Here is a 23,677-nt window from a genome sequence, read left to right as displayed (position 1 = left end):
AAATATAAAGCCAAGACTACGAGCTTCCTTGACTGGAGTAAGTCATTGTATATATAGGGAACCTGGTGCAATTTCCTCTTCAACACAACAGTTAAAGCTGCAGGTGCCCTGCCCTCTTTTAAATCTGGTCACTCTAGTATAGCTCCTGCAGCTTTAACTGTTCTGATGAAGAGGGAATGTCACCAGGTGCTGCATGCATACCAATAACACCTGCTGAAATTCCCTTTTCTATGCAACTGTTAAAGATACAGGAGCCCTGTCCTCCTTTTCATATGGTCACCCAATTGTTACAACAACAACCCTGTAAGGTAGGCAAAGCATGCCGTCCACTAGGGAGTTTCAACAGAGACGCATAGCCCCAAGCCAGACAAGGCATTGCATTTAAGCAAAGGGCTCCACAGTCCCCCTCCCTCTGCTCCAGGATGTGCTGAATAGATGGATTTGTTGTACTGCCAGAAATCTGGCTTGGCCTCAGTCACATGATGGGAAGCGGAAAACAGGGCGCATAGCTCAAAATAAGCTGGCAGAAGAAAGAAAGAAACACCCGGTGCAACACTGAAAGGGACACTTCCCAAACAAGTCCTCCTGGAAGGATAAAGGCGGGGGCCGAGGAGGCCGGGTGAGAACCGCAGATGTAGGATTGAGAAAGAAAAGGGTGAGAGGAATCAACGGATGAGGTAAGCAACTGAGCAGAGCAATCTGCTGGTGAGAGGTGGGAAAGGGGGGGGGGAGCTACAGCAAGGGCGGGAGGAAGGTAGATCTGAATTTGGTAGATCTCCGGGTGATTTGCAGTAGATCGACAAGGATGTCGGACTCCCAATTGTTTAACAATAGCAGCAACAAAATGATCCATCCGCTGCCTCCTCGCCATAGATAAGACTGCTAAAATGAAGAAAGCGTTGATTAATCAGGCGTGGATTTTTTATTTAATTAATTTATTTTTTTGCATGCAAGGACTGTGAACTCTGTTCAGTTTTGGATCGCCACTCAAAATAAATCCCTCGGCTCGGAATTCTTTATATGGCTTTTGCACCATGCTCTGCCAAGTTAATGGTTCTTGGGGGGCTCCAAGAAGAAAGAAAATAGTTCCTGCAAGCCTGAAGTCTGCTTAACCCTGAGCTTTAGATCCAGTAATCCCCCAAGTGTAGATATTTGTGCATTTGAAGAAGAACTTCGAAGGCTTCTGACTTAAAGCTGAACTCAGAACTGAACCAAACGAGAGAGGTTTTTAAACCACCCAGAGAGCTTCGGCTATGGGGCGGTATATAAATGCAATAAATAAATAAATAAATAAATAAATTTTAATGTTCTTACTCTTCACTTTTTGTTTATTTCTTCACTTTGGGGCTAGAGGCAGATGATGGTTTTATTTATTTATTTCCTCCCCCCCTCCCTGCGTCCCAAGTTTCAGATGTGATTCATGCCACCAGGAGCATCTTAGGGCCAATATTGTGTCACCTTCACAGCCTCCTGTTTTTGTGTGTGTTCCAGTTTAAGGTGCAGAGGTTGAAAGCCTTGGATGCCTCTCTTAAGGCTTCATTACTGACACGAAAAGCTTTAAGCTAAAATAGGCTGGTATTTTTAATATTTTGGCCCCCGCCTTTTGCCTTCAGACTCCCCCGCTGCTGGAATGTGGCCCCAGAGAGATTCTCCAAAATTTAACTCCGTGCTCAGGGTGAAAGAGATTTGACGCTCCTGCCTTCAATGGTCAGAGGCCAGAATATTTCAAGTGCTAGTGGTCTTCAACTGGTCCAGACCCAAGACCCACCTCGGATTCCCAACCTGCAGCATGGGACCCACTTTCCCAATTTTACTTCTGAATTTTACTTAATAGCCCTACAATCAGAACATGAGTGTAATAGCCCTCTCCTATCAATGGCTACTAGCCCTGATGGCTATGTTCTACCTCCAGGATCAGAGGCAGTAAGCCTGTGTGCACCAGTTGCTGGGGAACATGGGTGGGAGGGTGCTGTTGCACTGTGTCCTGCTTTGTTGATCCCTGGCCGACAGCTGGTGGTGTTGCAAAAATAGCTCGTTTCCTGGTGTACCAAGTCCAATACAGCACACCAGGAGGAGAGGAGATGAAGTATGGGTCAACAATGTTTATTCTGCAGAATAAGAGACACAAGGAGCTAATTGCTGCAAAGCATGTGCCTACCTCGCAAGGGAGGCAGCTAGGTTTTACACACTATCTTCTCTGGTGTTACATACGTAGACACCATCTAACAGGAAATTTCTAGCTGGAAAAGAGAATACATTGCATTTTCTTTTGGCAAGCCTCAATATAAAGGGATAGGTACTGAATGTTCTTTAAGAAAACAATACTTGATTTTGCTTATCCTTGGAATGGCTTTTCATAGACATTTTGCAACATTTCGTTAGCACAGAGCTTTCCAAACTGTGTGTCGCAGTTAGTGTGACGTTAGTGTGTCAGCTGCAGTGTGTAGGTGTGTCACGTGAACGTAACGAGAAACCGCTGAGTCTATGTGAAATAAGCAATACCAACTTGCATGCATTTTTATGCAGCAAATGTGCCAATTAGTATGGTGCACTAGTATATTCCCCTTCCGTCGTATCTGTGTATGCACACCACGTTCGAGGGATCATACAGGTACTGCACATGCGCAGTATGCATAATCAGGTCGAAACAGCTGATTCTGCATCACTTCCGGAGACGCGGCTGCACCTGAAGTGATACATTCGAGAAATTCCATGGGTCCAGTTTTTTGATAGAACACCGTCTCAACCGCCGCTTGATTGCAGCTCGACAAAATTGGTTCAATGTGAAAAGTCTTGGAAATGTATGTTATTATCTTGCAAATCATATATTTTTAAAAATATAAATGAAAGGTTTTCATGAGATATGTTGTGTCCCCATACATTTCATTATTACAATTTATGTATGTGTTCGTATCTCTTATAAGGGGTTAGTTTAACCTCCGGTTTGCTAGTAAAACTGAATTACTGTGTCGCAAAATGATGCATGTCTAAAAAGTGTGTCACCAACATAAAAAGTTTGGAAAGCTCTGTGTTAGCAACTACCGTAGCAACTCTGCCTCAGAGAGGGCACTTTTCCAACAGTGGGCCACAGTGTGAACAGAGTGCTGGACTTGATGGACCCTAAGTCTGATCCAGCAGGCTCTTCTTAGGTTCTTTTGTCCTCCCCTTTTCCCCAAGGAACTGGTATTCAGAGTTCATAGAATCATAGACTAGTAGAGTTGGAAGGGGCCTATAAGGCCATTGAGTCCAACCCCCTGCTCAATGCAGGAATCCACCCTAAAGCATCCCTGACAGATGGTTGTCCAGCTGCTTCTTGAATGCCTCTAGTGTGGGAGAGCCCACAACCTCCCTAGGTAACTGATTCCATTGTCGTACTGCTCTAACAGTCAGGAAGTTTTTCCTGATGTCCAACTGGAATCTGGGTTCCTTTAACTTGAGCCCATTATTCCTTGTCCTGCACTCTGGGAGGATCGAGAAGAGATCCTGGCCATCCTCTGTGTGACAACCTTTTAAGTATTTGAAGAGCGCTCTCATGTCTCCCCTCAATCTTCTCTTCTCCTGGCTAAACATGCCCAGTTCTTTCAGTCTCTCTTCATAGGGCTTTGTTTCCAGACCCCTGATCATCCTGGTTGCCCTCCTCTGAACACGCTCCAGCTTGTCTGCGTCCTTCTTGAATTGTGGAGCCTAGAACTGGATGAGTTATACTGACTCTGGAGATAATTATATCTGGAGACTTTGTTTACCCATCATGACTAATAGCTGCTATTAGAACTTCAGTGTTCGTTTACTATTTTTATCATGTTATGTTATGTAAGCTGCCTTGGGGGTCATTTCGATGGAAGGGTGGCATATATATATATATATATATATGAGACCTTATTCGAAGTATTATGCTCAGAAGGCCAAAGGAAACTGATACAGTACAACTTTGTAGGTTGCTTCAGAATTACTGAGATAATGTATATGGAATTATCTGAACACATATGGAAATGCTAAGTATTATTTCAGATAATTCTTGATCTACATGGGAAAATTCTTTCAACTTGAGATACTTTGCCTCCACTCAAACATGCTGCTTGCGGGTCTCTGTTGCTTTGCTACCTTGATAAAAAACTAGACGTACATAAATAATGAACGAGATCACATTCCCCTTTTGTGGGAACTGCTCTGTCTGTTAAACTCTTTTGTCAGCAGATGGTTAAAGGCACTGTACTGTGTTCAGAGGGCTCGAATTCAAAAGGTGAGCAAATCTGTTGGAATGATTTTGCAGTCGTACAAGGCCCCATCCTAAACTGATGCTCCATTTCTGAAGTCAGAGATCCATGCTTACTGAGGAAAGAGAGAGAGAGAGAAGGAAAGAAGGCACTCTGGGCATGTATAGAGTGCACAGATCATTATAATTTCTTATATCCTAGGCCTGTGCTCCTGCATTGAAGAAATGATGCTGGGTATAAGTCCTGATGAGTCCAGGTTCAAACTAAGGCCTAAAATCTGTTCTTTAACTGCTTCTAACTGCCAAAGAATTCAAAAACCTAACTGCTCCCATATTCCTTGGAATGGAATCTGTGTAAACTTCAGCCCGCTAATGGGCTTTGCATCGACCCCCCTATGACCCAGTATTCTTCCCTGCTCACAGAAACAAACTCTGTTCTTCTGTAACAACAACCCAGCGATATTACAAATCTGCTCTCCCTTCCTCCATTTCAGGCCACAGACTGTCTCATCTTGGCTGACATCGCAGGGCACGGCATTGGCTGCTGTCCCACGTAATGTAACTTCTCCACCGTCAGTCTTCTGGCCCTCGCAGGCTGTGGGACAACATCCCCAGATCGCCGCCCTCTGAGGGAAATGGAACTGCTGGAAACATCAGCAGAGCAGTCTCAGGTATGGGGCCAGGAGTGGGGTCCCTGAGAAGGTAGTAGGGTTTGCAAAATGGAGCTTAGGGAAGGCGTAGGCAACCTGGTACCCTCTAGCTGTTTGGGACTACAACACCCATAGGCCCCAGCCAGCATAAATAATGACCAGGGATTAAGGGAGGTATAGTCTAAAACATCTGGAGGATATCAGGTTGCCAACCCCTGGCATAGAGCATCAATTTCTGTCTTTGGATACAACCCAAAGGAGACGTTTCTGAGCATGGACAACTCAGTGACCCATCTCTCATGTAATGGCAGCAAATCGTGGGTTATTTAGCCCATGATTCACATGGTTGCGTCTCGCCTGCAAGCTGCTTCCAGTTTCTGTTAACAGCCTCCTATCAGCGTGGTTTGTTGTTGGGTTAGCTGCCGGGTTGTTTATCTCCTATGCAACTCATCGGTCTGGGTTCACGCATCACACTCACAATCTCTGTTGAGCCGATCGGAAGTTGTTTACAAAAAACGGAAGTGGCTCACACCCAGTGCTCATCCTTGCATAGTGTGGGACCAGGATACCTGAGAGAGCGCCTTCTCCCCTACCAACCTGCCCGGTCACTGAGGTCATCCGAGGGCATGCCCCTGTTGGTTCCACATAGACCCATCCTCCGATTGGAGTCCACCAGGAGAAGAGCCTTCAGCGTGGTGGCCCCTCTCCTATGGAATTCCCTGCCTCTGGAGGTCAGGCAGGCACCAACTTTGTATTCCTTTCCGTGCCTCCTGAAAATGTTATTCCAGGAAGCCTCTCCTTAATGACCAGCCACGGTTCACTTTACATTTTGTTTCTTTTAAAATCTATTTTAAAGTGTTTACTCTGTTTTTATTTTATTTTATCTTGTTATTATTATTATTATTTATTTATTTATATAGCACCATCAGTGTACATGGTGCTGTACAGAGTAAAACAATAAAATAGCAAAACCCTGCCGCATAGGCTTACATTCTAATAAAATCATAATAAAACAATAAGAAGGGGAAGAGAATGCACCAAACAGGCACAGGGTAGAGTAAAACTAACAGTATAAAAGTCAGATCAAAATCAAGTTTTAAAAGCTTTAGGAAAAAGAAAAGTTTTTAGCGGAGCTTTAAAAGCTGCGATTGAACATGTAGTTCTCAAATGTTCTGGAAGAGCGTTCCAGGCGTAACGGGCAGCGGAAGAAAATGGACGAAGCCGAGCAAGGGAAGTAGAGACCCTTGGGCAGGTGAGAAACATGGCATCAGAGCAGTGAAGAGCACGAGCGGGGCAACAGTGTGAGATGAGAGAGGAAAGATAGGAAGGAGCTAGACCGTGAAAAGCTTTGTAGGTTAACAAGAGAAGTTTATATTGGATTCTGAGGTGAATTGGAAGCCAATGAAGAGATTTCAAAAGTGGAGTAACATGGTCAGAGCGGCGAGCTCTGTACACCGCTCCGAAATTTTGAATGGGGAGTTGTTAAGTATATGAAAAGAAATACTTGCTTAGTCATTAAAATTGTGTGTGTATGGCTATCTCAGGGTTAAACAGAGAAAGTCTATCTGTGGGCAATTACCTTGAGATAGAGGCTGTTCTGGGAACCTTGCCAAGATTCTAAGTTAGCCTCATCACAGCTGTATGTAATGTAGATAAGAATTGTGTAGATCTGTATATAGTTTCTCACTTGTGTAAAATGGAACTGTTCAATGCTTACTGATCACTGCTCGATGATCACTGCTCTCTGATTACTGCTCTCTGTGTATGCCTCAGTGTGCTGATCTGAACTGATCTGAATTGAACTGCACAGAAGCCTGAAGGAAATAAACCAGCTCTGCTGTGTAAGACCTGCGTGATGTGTGTTTGTTTCTGAGCACAAACAAAGTTCCAGAGAGAGAAAAGTTCTGGCACAATAACCCAACAAAGGTTATGGGCCCAGTCTAGACCAGCCTAGTCCAGTCTAGCCTAGACCAGCCTACGCCAGCCTAACCCAGGCAGAAGAACCAGAACTTGGTGGGAACGGTGCAGTATCAGAACCAGAACCAGGAGTCTGCTAAAACAGAAAACTGTTGATGAAGGAAGACATCAAGCTAAAGCCAGTGCTGCAAAGTGAGGAAAAATCTCAGTCGGCTGACTCTGAGGAGGACTCTGAGCAGGAGGACGGTGAGATACCAATTCCTAAAGCAGAGGAAATGGCAGGAGCTAATATGTCTGGTTTGCATCAATTGTTAGAAAAGCTGAATGACTCTAACTATGCATTATGGTCTTACAAAATGCAAATGTATCTGATTCAGGCTGAACTGTGGTATGTAGTCACAGAGGATCCACCAGATAGAGCAGATCCACAGAATGCTAAATGGTTTAAGGATGATGCAAAAGCAATGGCAGTTATTGCATTAGCTGTGGAAGACTCTCAAATTTCCTTCATTCAGTTTTTGAATACATCAAAAGAGTGCTGGAATGCACTACAAGCTGTATATCAAAGAGAAACAGCGGGCAGTAAAGTAATTCTAACCCGGAAACTGTATGGAATGAAGCTGAAACCAGGGGAGTCTATGTCAAACCATTTGAAAAGCATGAGAGAAATCTTCAATCAACTCAGGGCACGAGGGATGGAGTTTACAACTATACACCAAGTCTATGTGATTTTGTCAAGTCTTGATTCATCGTACGACGTGGTTGTCACCATGATGGAAAGTCAAGAGGAGAAAAATTTAACCCTCGAGTATGTAGCTGGAAAACTACTGGAAACCTATGAAAGAAGACAAGCTTCAAAACAACAGAGCCTTAAACATCCTGTGGCTGAATTTCAACAAAGCCATAAAACTTTTGACGTGGTGGCTGCATTAAAGGCAAGGAAATGCTTTAACTGTGGTTCCACAGGACACTTAAGGCGGGATTGCAACAACAAGAAGAAAAAGCAGTCAACAGCAAAGTGGAGAGAAGAAAACAACATGAATGAAGCTGAATCAACAAAGAAGTGTCTTCTAGCAAGAGTCAAAGAGACAATGAATCCTTGGTTTTTGGACTCTGGGGCTTCAATAAGTATGGCAAAAGACAAACTTTCATTTGTTACATTGGAAACTTCTACTTCAAAGCAAAAGTGTGTTACCCTTGCAAATGGAACAAAAATCCAGATTTGTGGTGTGGGTAATGTATATTTTGATTGTCTGGGAGTTGAACTACAAAGTGTTTTATATGTACCAGAATTAGAAACAAACCTTCTAAGTGTGTTTCAGTTAACAGAAATGGGATATGAGGTTTGTTTTACTGAAGAAAATTGTACTATAAAACAGGGAAACAAGGTGTGTGTGCAGGGAATAATGAAAGATTCTTTGTATGTGATTAATACTTGTACAGAAAATGAAGTTGTAGCCAGCAAAGTCACAACAAAAACAATAGCCAATTGCAAACCACACCAAGAGTGTATCCATTTAACTCATAAAAGGTTTGGTCATGCTAACTATAAAACAATTTCTAAGATTCCAGAATTGTGTGAAGGGGTGAAAATCAAACCATGTTCTAACTATGTAGAATGTAATGTATGCAGTGAAACCAAGTGTCATAAGTCAAACATTCCAAAACATAGTGAGAGAACAACAAAAAGAATTTTTGAATTAATTCATGCAGATCTTGCAGGTCCTTTTGAGACAAGTCAAGGAGGAAACAGATTTTTCTTGTCTATTGTTGATGATTACAGTAGATTTGGATTTGTGTATGTGTTAAAACAGAAGAGTGAAACTTTTGGAAAGTTTAAAGCGTTTGTTAAGTGGAGTAAAAATAGATTTAAAGAACCTATAGCTAATCTAAGAACGGACCGGGGAGGTGAATTTCTTAGCAACCAATTTAAAAAATTCCTCAGTGATGAGGGTATACAACATGACCTTACTGCTCCATATTCACCATTTCAAAATGGAGTTGCAGAAAGGAAAAACAGAACCTTGCAGAACATGTTAAGAGCTCTATTGAAAGAGTCAGGATTGTCTAACCTGTTCTGGGCAGAAGCTTTGTCCACCTCAAATTATTTGTTAAACAGGCTTTACCACTCTGTACATGAAAAAACTCCATATGAAATGTTTTACAAAAGAAAACCTAGAGTGTCACATATACGGGTTTTTGGAAGTAAATGTTTTGCTCATGTTCAGAAAGAAAACAGACCAGGAAAGCTAGCTCAAAGAGGTTTGGAATGTAAACTGTTGGGATATGATACACAAACAAAAGGCTATCGTTTGTGGTCTCCATATCACAAAAGTGTAATTGTAAGCAGAGATGTAGTTTTTCATGAACAAATGCAGGAAACAAAACAGTATGTAAGTTTGCCTGTAGAACAGAAAGCTGTAGAAACAGAAGAAATTCCTGAACAATCTCAGCAAGAGAGGGAGGGGGAAGAAACTGTAGAGGAGGAAACTATGCCTGTAACTATGCCAAAACGACCAGAAAGGGAACGCAAAGCTCCAATTCGTTACTCAGATGAATACCAAAGCAAACAGGTTTCTCATAGAGCTTTACTAATAGCCTATGAACCTACTTCATTTGAGGAAATTCAGGAAATGGAACCTACAGAAGCTCAGGGCTGGCATGAAGCAATGTCAGAGGAAATCAGAGCAATGGAAAAAAATGAAACGTGGGAGCTAGTACCTTTACCTGAAGGTCGTAAAGCCATTACCTGTAAATGGGTATTCAAAGTAAAACAAAATGAGAAAGGACAGGTGGAACGTATCAATGGTAAAACACAAAGAGATGCTTTTAAAGCTGGGTCTCAGATTGTAACACAATTTAAACAACATGCGCAAGAGGAGGACTGTTAAGTATATGAAAAGAAATACTTGCTTAGTCATTAAAATTGTGTGTGTATGGCTATCTCAGGGTTAAACAGAGAAAGTCTATCTGTGGGCAATTACCTTGAGATAGAGGCTGTTCTGGGAACCTTGCCAAGATTCTAAGTTAGCCTCATCACAGCTGTATGTAATGTAGATAAGAATTGTGTAGATCTGTATATAGTTTCTCACTTGTGTAAAATGGAACTGTTCAATGCTTACTGATCACTGCTCGATGATCACTGCTCTCTGATTACTGCTCTCTGTGTATGCCTCAGTGTGCTGATCTGAACTGATCTGAATTGAACTGCACAGAAGCCTGAAGGAAATAAACCAGCTCTGCTGTGTAAGACCTGCGTGATGTGTGTTTGTTTCTGAGCACAAACAAAGTTCCAGAGAGAGAAAAGTTCTGGCACAATAACCCAACAGGAGTGGTGTATAAATATTGTAAATAAAACCATTCCTTCACGATATGCTGCCATGATGTACAAAACAGCTCCATTGCCAAACTGCCAATACCACCTGGAGTCTCAGTTATCTGTTCATGTAAACTAAGTGATTATTCACCCATCCAGGTGCACAGAATGACCTGCCCACTTGTGATCCAGTGATCTTTGTGGAAGCAGAACATAAGCACCACCTGCCAATTATCATCTCTCTGACGTAGAAATGACCTTGGACAGATAATTCTCTGTTGCTACGGGCATTTCTCGTTAAACCTCCACTTACCTTTGATTTCATCGCGGAATTGCGATCCGAACTAGTCAGAGCTCTCTGGGCAATTCACAAAAATTAAGGACCCCGTATGCATCCGTGATTAAGGAATCTCAAGTGCACAATAAATACCTCATGCAGAAAAGCACACAGAAGCCACAGCGTCAGAGTACATAGTTGTATTTTTGTCACACTTTCCCCTAAGTTTTCCTTTTCTTTCCAGGGCTCTGTGGCTTTCGAGGAGGTTGCTGTGTATTTCACAGAGAGTCAGTGGGCTCTGCTTGGTCTGTGTGAAAGGGCTTTATACCGAGACGTCATGCAAGAAAATTATGAAAATGTGGCCTCTTTAGGTAAGGGCCTCCTTTACCATAATTGAAAAGAAAATGTCGTGCTTCCCCCACAACATGACACATTCGGCTGTACACCAGCTGCGGCCCTATCTGGAGAGGATGGACGTTGCCTGCCTCAGTTATCCAAGCACTAGTTACATCCAGGCTGGACTACTGTAATGCACTATATGTGGGGCTGCCTTTGAAGACGGTTCAGAAACTTCAGCTGCACCCATCCGAGTACTGGTAGGGGCGAGGCGATTTGATCATACTGCACCAGCTGAAATGGTGTGCTTCTGAGCCTAATTCAAAGTGCTGGTTTTGACCTTTAAAGCCCTAAATGGTTTGTGGCCTAATTACTTGAAGGACCTCCTTCACTCGCATCAGCCTGCCCACACTTTAAAATCAGAAAGAGAGGCCTTTCTCATTTGCCCACCTGTGAGAGCAATTAGGGGTTGTCCACATGGGAGAGGGACTTCTCTGCAGTGGCCCCTAACTTCTGGAACAAGCTCCCAAGAAGTCTTTAAAATTATCTTATTTTACCGTGGCCTTCCCATTATGGGTACTGCTATTGCTGCTATTGTTATTCTTTCTGGTTTTCTTGTTTTTAATAGCTATTTTATCGTGATTATGTTTTTATTGCTTTTAATAGTTTAGCTGTTTTATGCATTTTATTGTTGTAAGCGGCCTTGTGAGGATTTCTGCCCTAAAAGGCAGCCAAGAAATGTTTTAAATAAATAAATAAAATAAAATACCCTTGACACTGTCTCTGCAAGAGAAAAGGCCTTCTTGGTGGCTGCTCCCAGGCTCTGGAACTACCTGCCAGTGGGGGCCAGGCTAGTTTCCTTTCTGTTGTCCTTCTGCTGGCAGGCACGGACATTTTTATTCAGACAGCCATTGGGCTGTCAAGCTGACTTATTTGCTGAAATAGGTTTTAACTGATGGCTGCATTTGTTTCTTTTTAACTGATGTGTTTTAATTGATCTGTTTTTACATGTTAAGTATAATTCTCTATTTTGTTTTGTTATTGTTAGCTGCCTTGAGCACTTTTTTAGTGGAAAAGCAGGGTATTAAATAAATAAATGATCATGGAAAAGATTTCAGGGAAGTTAAAAGCTTTGAAAACAAAACAAAACCCTAATTTAAGAAGAGAACTCTGGGGAATCCAGTAATAATGCACAAGGTAGATCCAAAAATGACCCCCTCCTTCCCAACTTTAAATGAGGCTCATTGAGTGGTCATGCTTTGTTCACACTTCAGAACCTAAATTTGACTCAGATCCTAAATTCCACCCAATTACTCGTGTTTCTTTTAACCCTGAACAGGATTTTCAGTTGTGAAACCCAGCTTGATCTCCAGGCTTGAGCAAGAGGAAGACCCATGGATTTCAGAAGATCAGCCGGTTGAGCCTGGCACAGGTGGGCAGAACAGAAACCCAACCCATATGAAACCAAATATGGGTGGACCACTAAACCGGCCTTCCCCAACCTGGTGTCCTCTAGATGTGTTGGACTGCAATTCCCATCATTCCCAGCCAGCATGGGCAATGGGAATTGAATTCCAACACTTCCGGAGGGCACCAGCTTGGGGAATCATAGAATAGCAGAGTTGGAATGGGCCTACAAGGCCATCGAGTCCAACCCCCTGCTCAATGCAGGAATCCACCCTAAAGCATCCCTGACAGATGCTTGTCCTGCTGCCTCTTGAATGCCTCTAGTGTGGGAGAGCCCACAATCTCACCAGGCAACTGATTCCATTGTCGTACTGCTCTAACAGTCAGGAAGTTTTTCCTGATGTCCAGCTGGAATCTGGTTTCCTTTAACTTGAGCCCATTATTCCGTGTCCTGCACTCTGGGAGGATTGAGAAGAGATCCTGGCCCTCCTCTGTGTGACAACCTTTTAAGTATTTGAAGGGTGCTATCATGTCTCCCCTCAACCTTCTCTTCTCCAGGCTAAACATGCCCAGTTCTTTCAGTCTCTCTTCAAAGGGCTTTATTTCCAGACCCCTGATCATCCTGGTTGCCCTCCTCTGAACACACTTCACCTTGTCTGCGCCCTTCTTGAATTGTGGAGCCCAGAACTGGACGCAATACTCTAGATGAGGCCTGGAAAGGAAAGGAACCTCTCGTGCAAGCACTGAGTCATTACTGACCCTTGGAGGGACGCCAGCTTTCGCTGACGTTTTCTTGGCAGACCCTATAGCGGGGTGGTTTGCCGTTGCCTTCCCCGGCCATTATTACCTTTCCCCCAGCTAGCTGGGTACTCATTTTACCGACCTCGGGAGGATGGAAGGCCGAGTCGACCCGAGCCGGCTGCCTGAAACCAGCTTCCGCCGGGATCGAACTCAGGCCGTGGGGAGAGTTACAGCTGCAGAAACTGCTGCTTTACCGCCCTGCGCCACACGAGGCCTAACCAGGGCCGAATAGAGAGGAACCAGTACCTCACATGATTTGGAATGTACTTAAGGCTGCACTTAACTCTGAGTACATTTGTAAAATCCAGCTTGTTTCTTCCTTTGCTGGAGTGATCAAGTGTTCCTCCTAACCACATTTGTCTCACACCAACAGAACTTCCTGATGTGATAATAAAGGTAGAAGAAGAAGAGGAGTCGTGGGTCCTGGACCACCAGAGATGTGCGGGCAATAAGGCCTTTCCAGGTACTAGTTCAGGTAAGGGGTAGAATTGGGGCCCAGAGGATGGTCATAAAGTAAAATAAAGACCTAGAGTAAAAAAACCCAAAGTAAACAGGAAGGTTACAAATAATTACAGCACACATGCAACAATAAAACAGAACAAGCAAGCATAATAAGGGACAACATAAATAATAATAATAATAATAATAATAATAATAATAATAATAATAATGAGACAGAGTTAAAAAGAAAACTAGGTAACAATTAATTATGGGAGGCAAGCAATAATAAAACACAAAGATACACACAGACAGTGGGGCTGTTCACACACATGTAGCCCCATTTTGAATATGCAATCGCTGCTTGGGGGTTGTCGTGTCATGCAAACCCGTGGTGCTCAGGTGAGGGATCTGATAAGTCAAATGATAAGTAAACCCTTAGCTCTTCAACAAAACCTTTGCCAACTTGTTGTGCATTATCTTCAACACAGGTTAGAATATCTCATCCGATCACCTCATTTGACCATTTTCCCCCCTTGATCCAGGATTTCCTGACATTGTAATAAAGCAAGAGCGGGAAGAAGAGCCATGGGCCTTAGATCACCGAGGATTCGAGGAAAACGGAAGTGTTGCCACTGTTCAGCCAGGTGAGGGATCGCTTCATCTTATTTTTGGTTTTAAAATTACGCAGACACCTCTCTCCACATCCCAGCTCTTGCTCTCTCTCTCTCTCTGACTGGGTTCATACAACATGGTAACCCATGATGGTTTATTTTCCAGAACAATACATTATGTGTTAGCGAGTTGTCTGCGAAATGTTCCCACCCACCCCACAGTGGGTAATTTCCCCCAAATATGCTACCCTGAAGCCCTACAGTCTGCAGTAAGAACCTAAGAAGAGCCCTGCTGGATCAGACCAAGGTCCATCTAGTCCAGCACTCTGTTCACACAGTGGCCAACCAGCCATCGGCCAGGGATGAACTAGCAGGACGTGGTGCAACAGCACCCTCCCACCCATGTTCCCCAGCAACTGGTGCACACAGGCACTCAAATACTGGAGGTAGCACACAACCATCAGGGCTAGTAGCCATTGATAGCCTTCGCCTCCAGGAATTTATCCAACCCCCTTTTGAAGCCATCCAGATTGGTGGCCATCACGACATCTTGTGGTAGTGAGTTCCATAATTTAACTCTGCGCTGTGTGAAGAAGTCCTTCCTTTATCTGTCCTGGATCTCCCACCAATCAGTTTCATGGGATGACCCCATTGGGTTCTAGTATTTTGAGAGAGGGAGAGAAATGTCTCCCTGTCCACATTCTCCATACGATGCATAATTTTGTACATCTTTATCATGTCTCCCCTTAGTCTCCTTTTTCCAAGCTAAACAATCCCAGTAAGGGTTACTTTACCTATGATGGGTTAGTGTATTGTCTGTCACACGTAATTACACAATATAGAAGGCAGCAGCTGAAATAAGCAACATAAAGTGGTGCTAACCAGCGTACAAACTGCAATACTGAATGATAAACAGAATTGGGGGAAATGACTTAAAGAAACGTTTTATATAACGTCATAATAGTACCACAATATATTACAATATAACAGAAGATTGTTAACAATATCAGGCACGTAATATTTAGCGCTCCGACCACACAAAAGAAATTTATAATTGCAAGACACTTGAGAAACAATGAAACATAAATTTGTTCTCAGTTGAACAAAAAAAGTTTGTCGTTGCAAGACGCTTGATAGAAAACTTGTTTTACTTGATGAAACAAAAGTTGTTTATAGTTGCGAGATGCTTAGTAAAAAAACTTGTTTGGTCGATAGTTGCAAGACGCTTGATAGAAAACTTGTTTTACTTGATTAAAGAAAAGTTGTTTATAGTTGCGAAATGCTTAGTAAGACACTTATTTAACAGGCTGCTGGCTTAATAAACCTGTTTCGCTTTAAGCTTCTTCAGACACCATCATAGTGGTTTTGGCGTGGGGAGGAATTAAAGAGTCCTTTCCTCAAATTGAACAAAATTTATTATCATCCATAGTAGGTATTAACTCTTGATTTTCGACCTAAGCACGCCAAATGCTCCCGAACGGTATATTCTTGACCAGCAGTGGGTTAAAGGATTCGCCTACGGAGCTGCTTGGCAAGAGCAGGCAAAAACACTGCCGCCGCTCTGCTCCTCTTAAGGTATCTCCATTCTCCCTGCAAAGGAAGCTGGGATACCTGTCTGGCTGTGCAGGAGGAGGAGGAGGAGCGAGTGAGGGGTGTGTGAAATAAGCTCTGTGTAGTTTGTTTGCCTGATCGTCTGACAGGAGCACAGTAGGTTTATTTATTACATTTACCGTATTTCTTCGATTGTAAGACGCCATCGATTGTAAGACGCACACTAATTTCAGTACCACCAACAGGAAAAAAAAACCTAAGACACACCCGCGATTCTAAGACGCGCCCCATTTTTAGAGATGTTTATATGGGGGGAAAAGTGCGTCTTAGAATTGAAGAAATAAGGTATATACCATCCCATAGCCGAAGCTCTCTGGGCGGTTGTATGCATAACCACCTACCCAGTGTAGCTTGCCACCCACCATGGGTTAGCATGACATGTGAACCCAGCCTCTCTCTCTCTCTCTCTGGTTGCCTGGGATAGTCACAGGAACATAGGAAGCTCTCTTGTACCATGTCAGTCTGTTGGTTCATCTTGCTCACGATTGTCTACTCTAAGGTGTAAATGTAGGCGGTGTGGTGTCCGCAAATACCAATGTTTCCCCCGAAACCTTTCTTAGCACCCACCAAGGTGCCTTACCCCTCCCCAAAAAATGTATTAACACATTTTCTTGCCGGCAACTGGAATTTCTGTGAAACGGTATTTTGTTGGTGTGAAAAAGTTTGTGTTCAAAGGAGTTGTTTAGTAGGGTGACGCTATGAAAAGGAGGACGGGGCTCCTGTATCTTCAGCAGTTTCATAGAAAAGGGAATTTCAGCAGGTGTCATTTGTATATATGGAGAACCTGGTGAAATTCCCTCTTCATCACAACAGTTAAAGTTGCAGGAGCTATACCAGAGTGACCAGATTTAAAAGAGGGCAGGGCACCTCTATGTTTAGTATGTTGGGGCTCAGATCCCACCTCAGAACCTACTCAGTACTTTTGGGCAGGTTACCTCTCCTTTGCCATGACTTCCATGGCAGCCATTTTGTGTTGACGGCCAGGACAGTTTCTCAAATTGCTAAATATGCCCATGACCCAAAAAGGTTGGCAACCTCTGTTCTGTTCTGACTGTCAACTTCTCTTCAGGGTCTCAAAGCTATACCAGTACTTTGAAAAAGGCAAAATATCATCCTCCATGCTTTGCTTATTAGAATATCCTTTGCTTATTAGAATCTCTATTTAGCTGCAGGCTTACTTTTTGCTGAACTTTAAGTATTGGTCTCTTTCCATATGAAAAGCTTCCTATGTAATGAGCACAAAGTAAGAACACTTCTGCTTTTCGGAGTTGTTAATATACTCCTCCAAGGTTCTCTCATTGCACAATAGGTCTCTTGGAAGTTCAGAGGCAGTGGGCCAATTCACACGATCAATTCACTGTGGCTTATTTAAGCCAAGGTAGGCTGTGGCTTGTGCAATTGGCTGTTCTGAATATTCAGCACCTGGCCTTGGATTAGTGTCATGCGAACCTGGGGGCCGTGGGTTATGCATGGGTTAAACAACCCTCGCATAACCCATGGTCTGTTGTTGGGTTATGCAGGTTCACAGCCGGGCGTTGAATATGAAAATCCTGCCCAGCACATGCCAGCATGCACCACAGCCCACCATGGCTTAAAGAACCCATGGTGGGCTGTTTTGATCGTGCAAACCAGGTCAGCATGAGAGAGACTTGTACTACCTCTGACTCTCCCAGGCAGTTTATGTAAAAGCGAGCACAGCTAGGTGCTCACTGTTTTCTTCTAAGACAACAGAGGACTCCAGTTGCTTCGGAGCAGATGACAGGATAAGGCAACAGATTGAAATATGTAGAAGTGTGTTTGATTGAGAATCAGCTGAGTAATTTCTGGAGGTGATTGGTTGTTCATGCAAAAGAGGGGATTATAAGAGGAATTTCTCCTGATCACCTGACTCAGTGAGTAGAAGACTTCTACCCAGAAGTGTCTGTATTCTCTACACAGAGTGCACTGAGTAAAGAAGTGGACACAGTTGGAAACCAGACCAGAAGTATCAACCAAAGTGAGTCTTAGGGGCTCCTGGTTCCAGCTCTACAGCATTCAACAGTGGATACCTTATTGGCCTCTAAGGCTCAGCAATATTGCTGACAACTAGTGCTGGCCATCTGCACAAGAGCCAGCATGGTGTAGTGGTTAAGGTGTTGGACTGGGAGTCAGGAGATCCGAGTTCTAGTCCCCACTTGGCCATGGAAACCCACTGGGGGACTTTGGGCCAGTCACAGACTCTCAGCCCAACCTACCTCACAGGGTTGTTGTTGTGAGGATAAAAATGGAGAGGAGGAGGATTATGTACACCGCCTTGTGTTCCTTGGATGAAAAAAGGTGGGATATAAATGTAATTAAATAAATAAATAAATAAAAGTATTCAGCATCTATTGCAGATTGCTCGTTTCCAAGTCACTCTCCTATGCACTGGTCTAGTAGCGACACCCCAAAAATGTAATAAAAGTTAGGAGATCATCCATGACCTTCTCTTCCACATATCTTTTCCCCCTTCTAAACAGGGTTCCCTGGTATCATAATAAAGCTGGAACTCAAAGAGGAGACATGGGCCCCAGATTTCCACGTATCTGAGGAAAGCGCCACAGTCTCAGGCATCCAATCAGGTAAGGGACTGGCTCCAATGTATCATGGACCTATCGGCATCTATTCAGCATCTATGGCTCACTGCGACTATCTGAGTCAAGTTAGTGGCCTAATATGACCCAAAAATATTGTTCTTAAGAAAGTGTTCATGATTTCTGATTTCAGCTATTGTTGTTACTCCCTAGCATGCCTCCCCAAGAACTCCTCTCCCCACTCCTGACCTTGAATTATTGGGGGGAAAGGTAATGAAATCCACATGCCCTACTGCCTGATTCCCCTAAATTTTAACCAAATCACAGTAAGAGATTCAGTGCAAAAAAGTATGGGGGCAGGAGCAAGTCCCCTTAGGCATGTCCCCTCGGGCTCCCCTGTAGTTCAAACATTGCTCTCCTATCCCTATTTCAGCTGTTCACACCCTTCAGGTGTTCTTCACCTTTTATCTTTATATTCTTACTCAGTAGCTAGGTAAAAACCCGCCTGCAATTAATCTTCTTATAGATGTACACATTTTAACAAAGCCTAAGGACAGATGTTCCAGGAATCTACATTTTCTTTTGAGAGAGAGAGAGAGAGAGAGAGAATCTGCTAAAATTTGGATAGGTGAATTAATTATCAATCCCAATTTTACCTTATCGTGTATGTGATTGTTAAACCATCACCAGTAGTTGACGGTTGTTTTTCATATTGGTGATTATTACTGAACCAGCATCTTCCATCACTTGCAAAGAGTGTCATGGGGACGCTTTTGAACACCATGGTGTGACAATTCCAATCAAACTATTTTACCACCAGGTGGTAGGAGGATGAACCCTCATAGGAAGTTAGTCTGCACTTGCCAAAGAATAGAGAGGGTACCTGGGAGAAAGCGAAGAAAAGGCTGAAGTGACTCACAGCCCTCATGTCCTTTCCCCACTTGGTCCATAATGCAGATGGGGGCAGGATGCTCAACCTTGCTCTTTTTATGGGCAAATCCCATTTGCCTTGCATTGCTAGTGTTGGGTATAGTTTTTTGAGGGCCCTTGGGCAAGAGTCAATGGTCCCCCTGCCTCAGTGAGTCTACCTTCTGACTGCCATTATCACCAGCTGCTATTGCTCCTCAGGCTTCTTCTTCTTCTTCTTCTTCTTCTTCTTCTTCTTCTTCTTCTTATTATTATTATTATTATTATTATTATTATTATTACTACTACTACTACTACTACTACTACTACTATTTACATTTGTATACCACCCCATAGCCGAGGCTCTCTGGGCGGTTTACTTTGGATAAAAACACTTAAAAACAATATACAAAAAATTAAAACCACAAAAAAATACAAAAACAAACCCAGGCTAATTACATATTGCTAAATGCCTGGGAGAAGAGAAAAGTCTTGACCTGGCGCCGAAAAGATAACAATGTTATCAGGGAGATTTTTCCATAATGGGGGGGGCCACCACAGAAAAGGCCGCTCCCTTGTTGCCATCCTCCGAGCTTCCCTCAGAGTAGGCACCCGGAGGAGGACCTTAGATGGTGAGCGCAGTGTACGGGTAGGTTCATGTCGGGAGAGGCGTTCCGTCAGGCATTGTGGTCCCAAGCCATGTAAGACTTTATAGGTTAAAGCCAGCCTCCACTGTTGTCTGGACCAGAGTGTGAGGCAGGTAGCCAATCAGGCTGCAGTGGTGAAGAAGAGGCACAAATCCAGGGGGCTCTTAGTGGGGCCCCTTCTGAGGTGTGGGCCCTCGGCAGGTGCCCAACCATGCTGACTCCATTACGTCCTCAAGTAGACATCCAGTAGAGCTTTTCTGAGTAGTACAAAGCTTAGTGTCCTCTTCCCCAACAAATAGTATGTTGTTATGCTCTCAAAGCCCTGCTGTGACAAATTTGGTAGGCACTTTGAGGACAAAACTGCTTAAGTTCAGAGGGTTTGTTGACCATATCTTGGCCTACTAAAGTTCATTTGATCATGGTTTGGGGAGGGCCTTCTCAGTTGTGGTGCCCATCATGTGGAATGATCTCCCCATTTAGTTCAGGTGAGCTTCTAGTGTGGAGTGTTTCTGCCAACAAGTAAAGACACGTTTGTTTGCTCAGGCATTTCCCTGTCAGCTACCCCTAGTTACTTTGAGATTTTAACGATTGGTTTTATTATATTTTATCATGATTTATATTGTAATCCACTTTGGGATTGTTTTAAAAAATGAAAAGCAGTATAGAAATGCTTTGGAATAATGGAATAAATTAAAAAATAATCTTGACGCCAGCCCATTCACTGTTCAACTTCTTGTGGAATCATGGAAGTGCCAAACAGATTACATTGGATCTGGGATCTCTTGGCCTGAAGATTCCACTGGTTCTTTCTAAATATATGCAATGTTTGTGAGGTTTGTTCTAGAGATATACTGTTTTGGTGACCATAACATGACCATTCACTAGTGTTTAGTTAAAGTATTCCTTGTGTCATAATTCTCTGTTTATTCAAACAGGTAATGGGTGTATGAAAGATGAAGGCTACCTCCTACCAGAAAACACTAATCAAGAGAGGCACCAAGGGAATGCTTTGGGGACGAGAGTGAGAAAGACTTTATCTTGTGGGGGAGATGAAAATGAAATCAAATTTCAAAAGAGAATCTATAAGTCTGGAAGAATGCTTCAGAAAGGAGAGGAACCTTATAAACATTTAGATGGTGAGAAGAAATCTGGTTGGAGATATTACCTGATGACCCATGGAAAAAGCCACACAGGAGAAAAACGAAACACATGCTCAGTCTGTGGGAAAAAATTCTTTAGAAGATCACATCTTATTAGACACAAAATAAACCATACAGGGGAGAAACCATATCCGTGTGTAGTCTGCAGGAAAAGCTTCAGTCAAAGATCCCATCTTATTAGCCATGAAAGAACCCATACAGGGGAAAAACCATATCAATGCTCTGTCTGTGGTAAAAATTTGAGTCGCAAAGCACTCCTAATCAGACATGAGAGAATTCATACAGGAGAAAAACCATATAAGTGCTCTGTATGTGGTAAAAGCTTTTGTCAGAGCTCTGGCCTTATTGCACACAAGATCACCCATACTGGAGAAAAACCACATGTATGTTCAGTCTGTGGGAAAAAGTTTAGTCGCAAAGCAAGCCTTATCAGACATGAAAGAATTCATATGGGAGAGAAACCATATACATGTCCAGTCTGTGGCAAAAACTTTAGTCAGTGCTCTGGCCTTCTTCAGCATGAAAGAATTCATACAGGAGAGATCCCGTACAAATGCTCAATCTGTGGTAAAAGCTTCAGTCGTAAAGATTGCCTTCTGGGACATAAGGGAATCCATACAGGAGAAAAACCATATACATGCTCAGTCTGTGGGAAAAGCTTCAACTGGAAAAGTTACTTAGCTGTCCATGAGAGAAGTCATAATGAAGAAAAATCATATATATGCTCAGTCTGTGGGAAAAGCTTTAACCAAAGATCAAACCTTCTTAGCCACGAAAAAACCCATACACAAGAAAAAACATACACATGCTCCATTTGTGGTAAAAACTTCATTCACAAAGTAAGCCTTATTAGACATGAACGAGTCCATACAGGAGAGACACCCTATAAGTGCTCTGTCTGTGGGAAAGGTTGCAGTGGGAGAACGAACCTTATTTCACATGAAAGAACCCACACAGAAGAAAGACCTTACACCTGTTCTTTCTGTGGTAAAAGGTTCAAGCAAAGATCCAACCTCACCAGCCATGAAAGAATTCATACGGGAGAAACTCCCTATACTTGCTCAGTCTGTGGTAAGAGCTTCAGCTGCAAAGCAAATCTTCTTGGACATATGAGAACCCATACTGGGGAGAAACCATATTCATGCTCAGTTTGTGGGAAAAGCTTTGGTAATAAATCACAGGTAGTTATTCATGAGAGAATTCATACAGGAGAAAAACCATATACTTGTTCAATATGTGGGAAAAGATTCAAACACAGAACAAGCTATACTGAGCACCAGAAAATACACACACAGGAAAAACCATACACATGCTCAGTGTGTGGTAGAAGCTTCAGTCGTAAAGAGCACCTGATTATCCATGGGAGAATTCACACGGGAGAGAAACCGTATTCATGCTCAGTCTGTGGGAAAAGCTTCAAGCAAAAATCAAGCCTTACTTCACACGAGAGAAGCCACACAGGAGAGAAACCACATACATGCTCAGCCTGTGGTAAAAGTTTCAATCGAAGATCAAACCTGATTCTTCATGAGAGAATTCATACAGGAGAAAAACCACACCCTTGTGAAGTCTGTGGGAAAAGTTTCAGGAGCAAAGCATACCTGAGGAGACATGAAAAAATCCACGCGAGATAGAGAATCCACACAGAAAGAGATCTATGTAGATTCTCCGAATGCAATGAAAACCACAGTTGATAAAGAATAATTAAATAAAATTCTTCCAGTAAAGAAGGTATATAAATAATCTTTGTATTTAAATGTAACACTAAACCACAGAGTAGAACTATGGGAATGAATTTCAGGCTCACATGTGCCCCCTTCCCCTCTCCTCTCCAAGTTTTGCTGAAAGGAGGAAATCAGAAGTTTTGCTTCTATTTTCTACCACAAACAGTTACTAGTTCTGTCTGAACCAAGTAACTGTGGCTAGTGTTTAGTATGGTTTAGGGCAAGGGTAAGCAACCTTCTGCCCTAGATGTTTTAAACTACAACTCCTATATGCTGCAGCCAGTTTGATCAATGATCAGGGATTATGGGAATTGTAAACCAAAACATCTGGAGGGCACCAGGTTGCCTTCCCCTGGTTTAGGGAAAAAAGCCAGAAGTATAAACCGTGGTTTGAAGTTAGCTTGTTTCCTTAAACCATAGTTAAGACTAACTAGAGTTGATAAAGGTTCAAACATAACTCTGGTTAGCTGAAAGCAGCCCCAGACGGAAAGGAGGGAGCGCATGAGCCCTGAGGCCTGCGCATGTATTGCTGAGCCATAGTTTAGCATTAATGTGCAAACAAGGCCAATGAGTGAAAAACACAAGGCCAAGAGCTCATATATGTAAAAGGATGAACTAGGAAATAAGGGCTCAGACTTTGATTTTAAAAATTTGAGTCACAGCCCTGACCCTTTGGCAAACCTTAGAGAATTAACTCTGGATTAAATGCTAAAGATGTCAAAGTTTGTAACAAAAATCTTTAGTCAGAGTTCAACACAATCTCTCGCATTTCAGAGATAAAAGGCACATATTATCACAAAAGCTTCCTTTATAGATCTTATTTAAGCAGCAGAGAGGGAAGATGCAGGATACTGAAAAAGTAAAGGCATAAGTTTTAAGTGGCCTAGAAATCCCAAACCTAGACAGACATTATACAGGCCGTATTAAATAACATTTTCTCACAATGGTCTATGGTAGCCTACCTACAATGCTACTTGAACATACATTTCGGTACTACAAACATTTGCGGGCCATGAAGAACCTTGTTCCATTTTGTGGTATTTACCCTTCTAATTTCAAATCCTACTTCTGAACTGTTTTATTAATACTAAATTCCAGTTTGTTTGTT

General features: G+C 42.8%; 1 protein-coding gene across 1 annotated transcript; it reads left to right on the top strand.

Moving 5' to 3' along the window:
- The first annotated feature begins 565 nt into the window (after positions 1-565).
- Positions 566-22,690, top strand: LOC134396092 (zinc finger protein 271-like). Its single transcript, XM_063122442.1, has 8 exons — positions 566-677; positions 4,708-4,884; positions 10,618-10,744; positions 12,049-12,141; positions 13,291-13,392; positions 13,901-14,002; positions 18,079-18,180; positions 20,621-22,690. Exons 2-8 carry the CDS (start codon positions 4,849-4,851, stop codon positions 22,477-22,479), a joined length of 2,421 nt encoding a protein of 806 aa, XP_062978512.1. The 5' UTR covers positions 566-677; positions 4,708-4,848; the 3' UTR covers positions 22,480-22,690.
- The last annotated feature ends 987 nt before the right edge of the window (positions 22,691-23,677 follow it).

This window comes from Elgaria multicarinata, chromosome 3 (genome assembly GCF_023053635.1).
Source record: "Elgaria multicarinata webbii isolate HBS135686 ecotype San Diego chromosome 3, rElgMul1.1.pri, whole genome shotgun sequence".
NCBI lineage: Eukaryota > Metazoa > Chordata > Lepidosauria > Squamata > Anguidae > Elgaria > Elgaria multicarinata.
Note: the sequence above shows the minus strand (reverse complement) of the source record. Positions and strands in the feature narration are given on the sequence as shown.

Bases quoted from the DNA above. Each gene is read 5' to 3' on its own strand.
- LOC134396092 (XM_063122442.1), top strand. From the start codon at position 4,849: ATGGAACTGCTGGAAACATCAGCAGAGCAGTCTCAG. The intron at 12,142-13,290 runs GTGGGCAGAACA...TCACACCAACAG, and splicing joins GCCGGTTGAGCCTGGCACAG to AACTTCCTGATGTGATAATA. The intron at 13,393-13,900 runs GTAAGGGGTAGA...CCCTTGATCCAG, and splicing joins CTTTCCAGGTACTAGTTCAG to GATTTCCTGACATTGTAATA.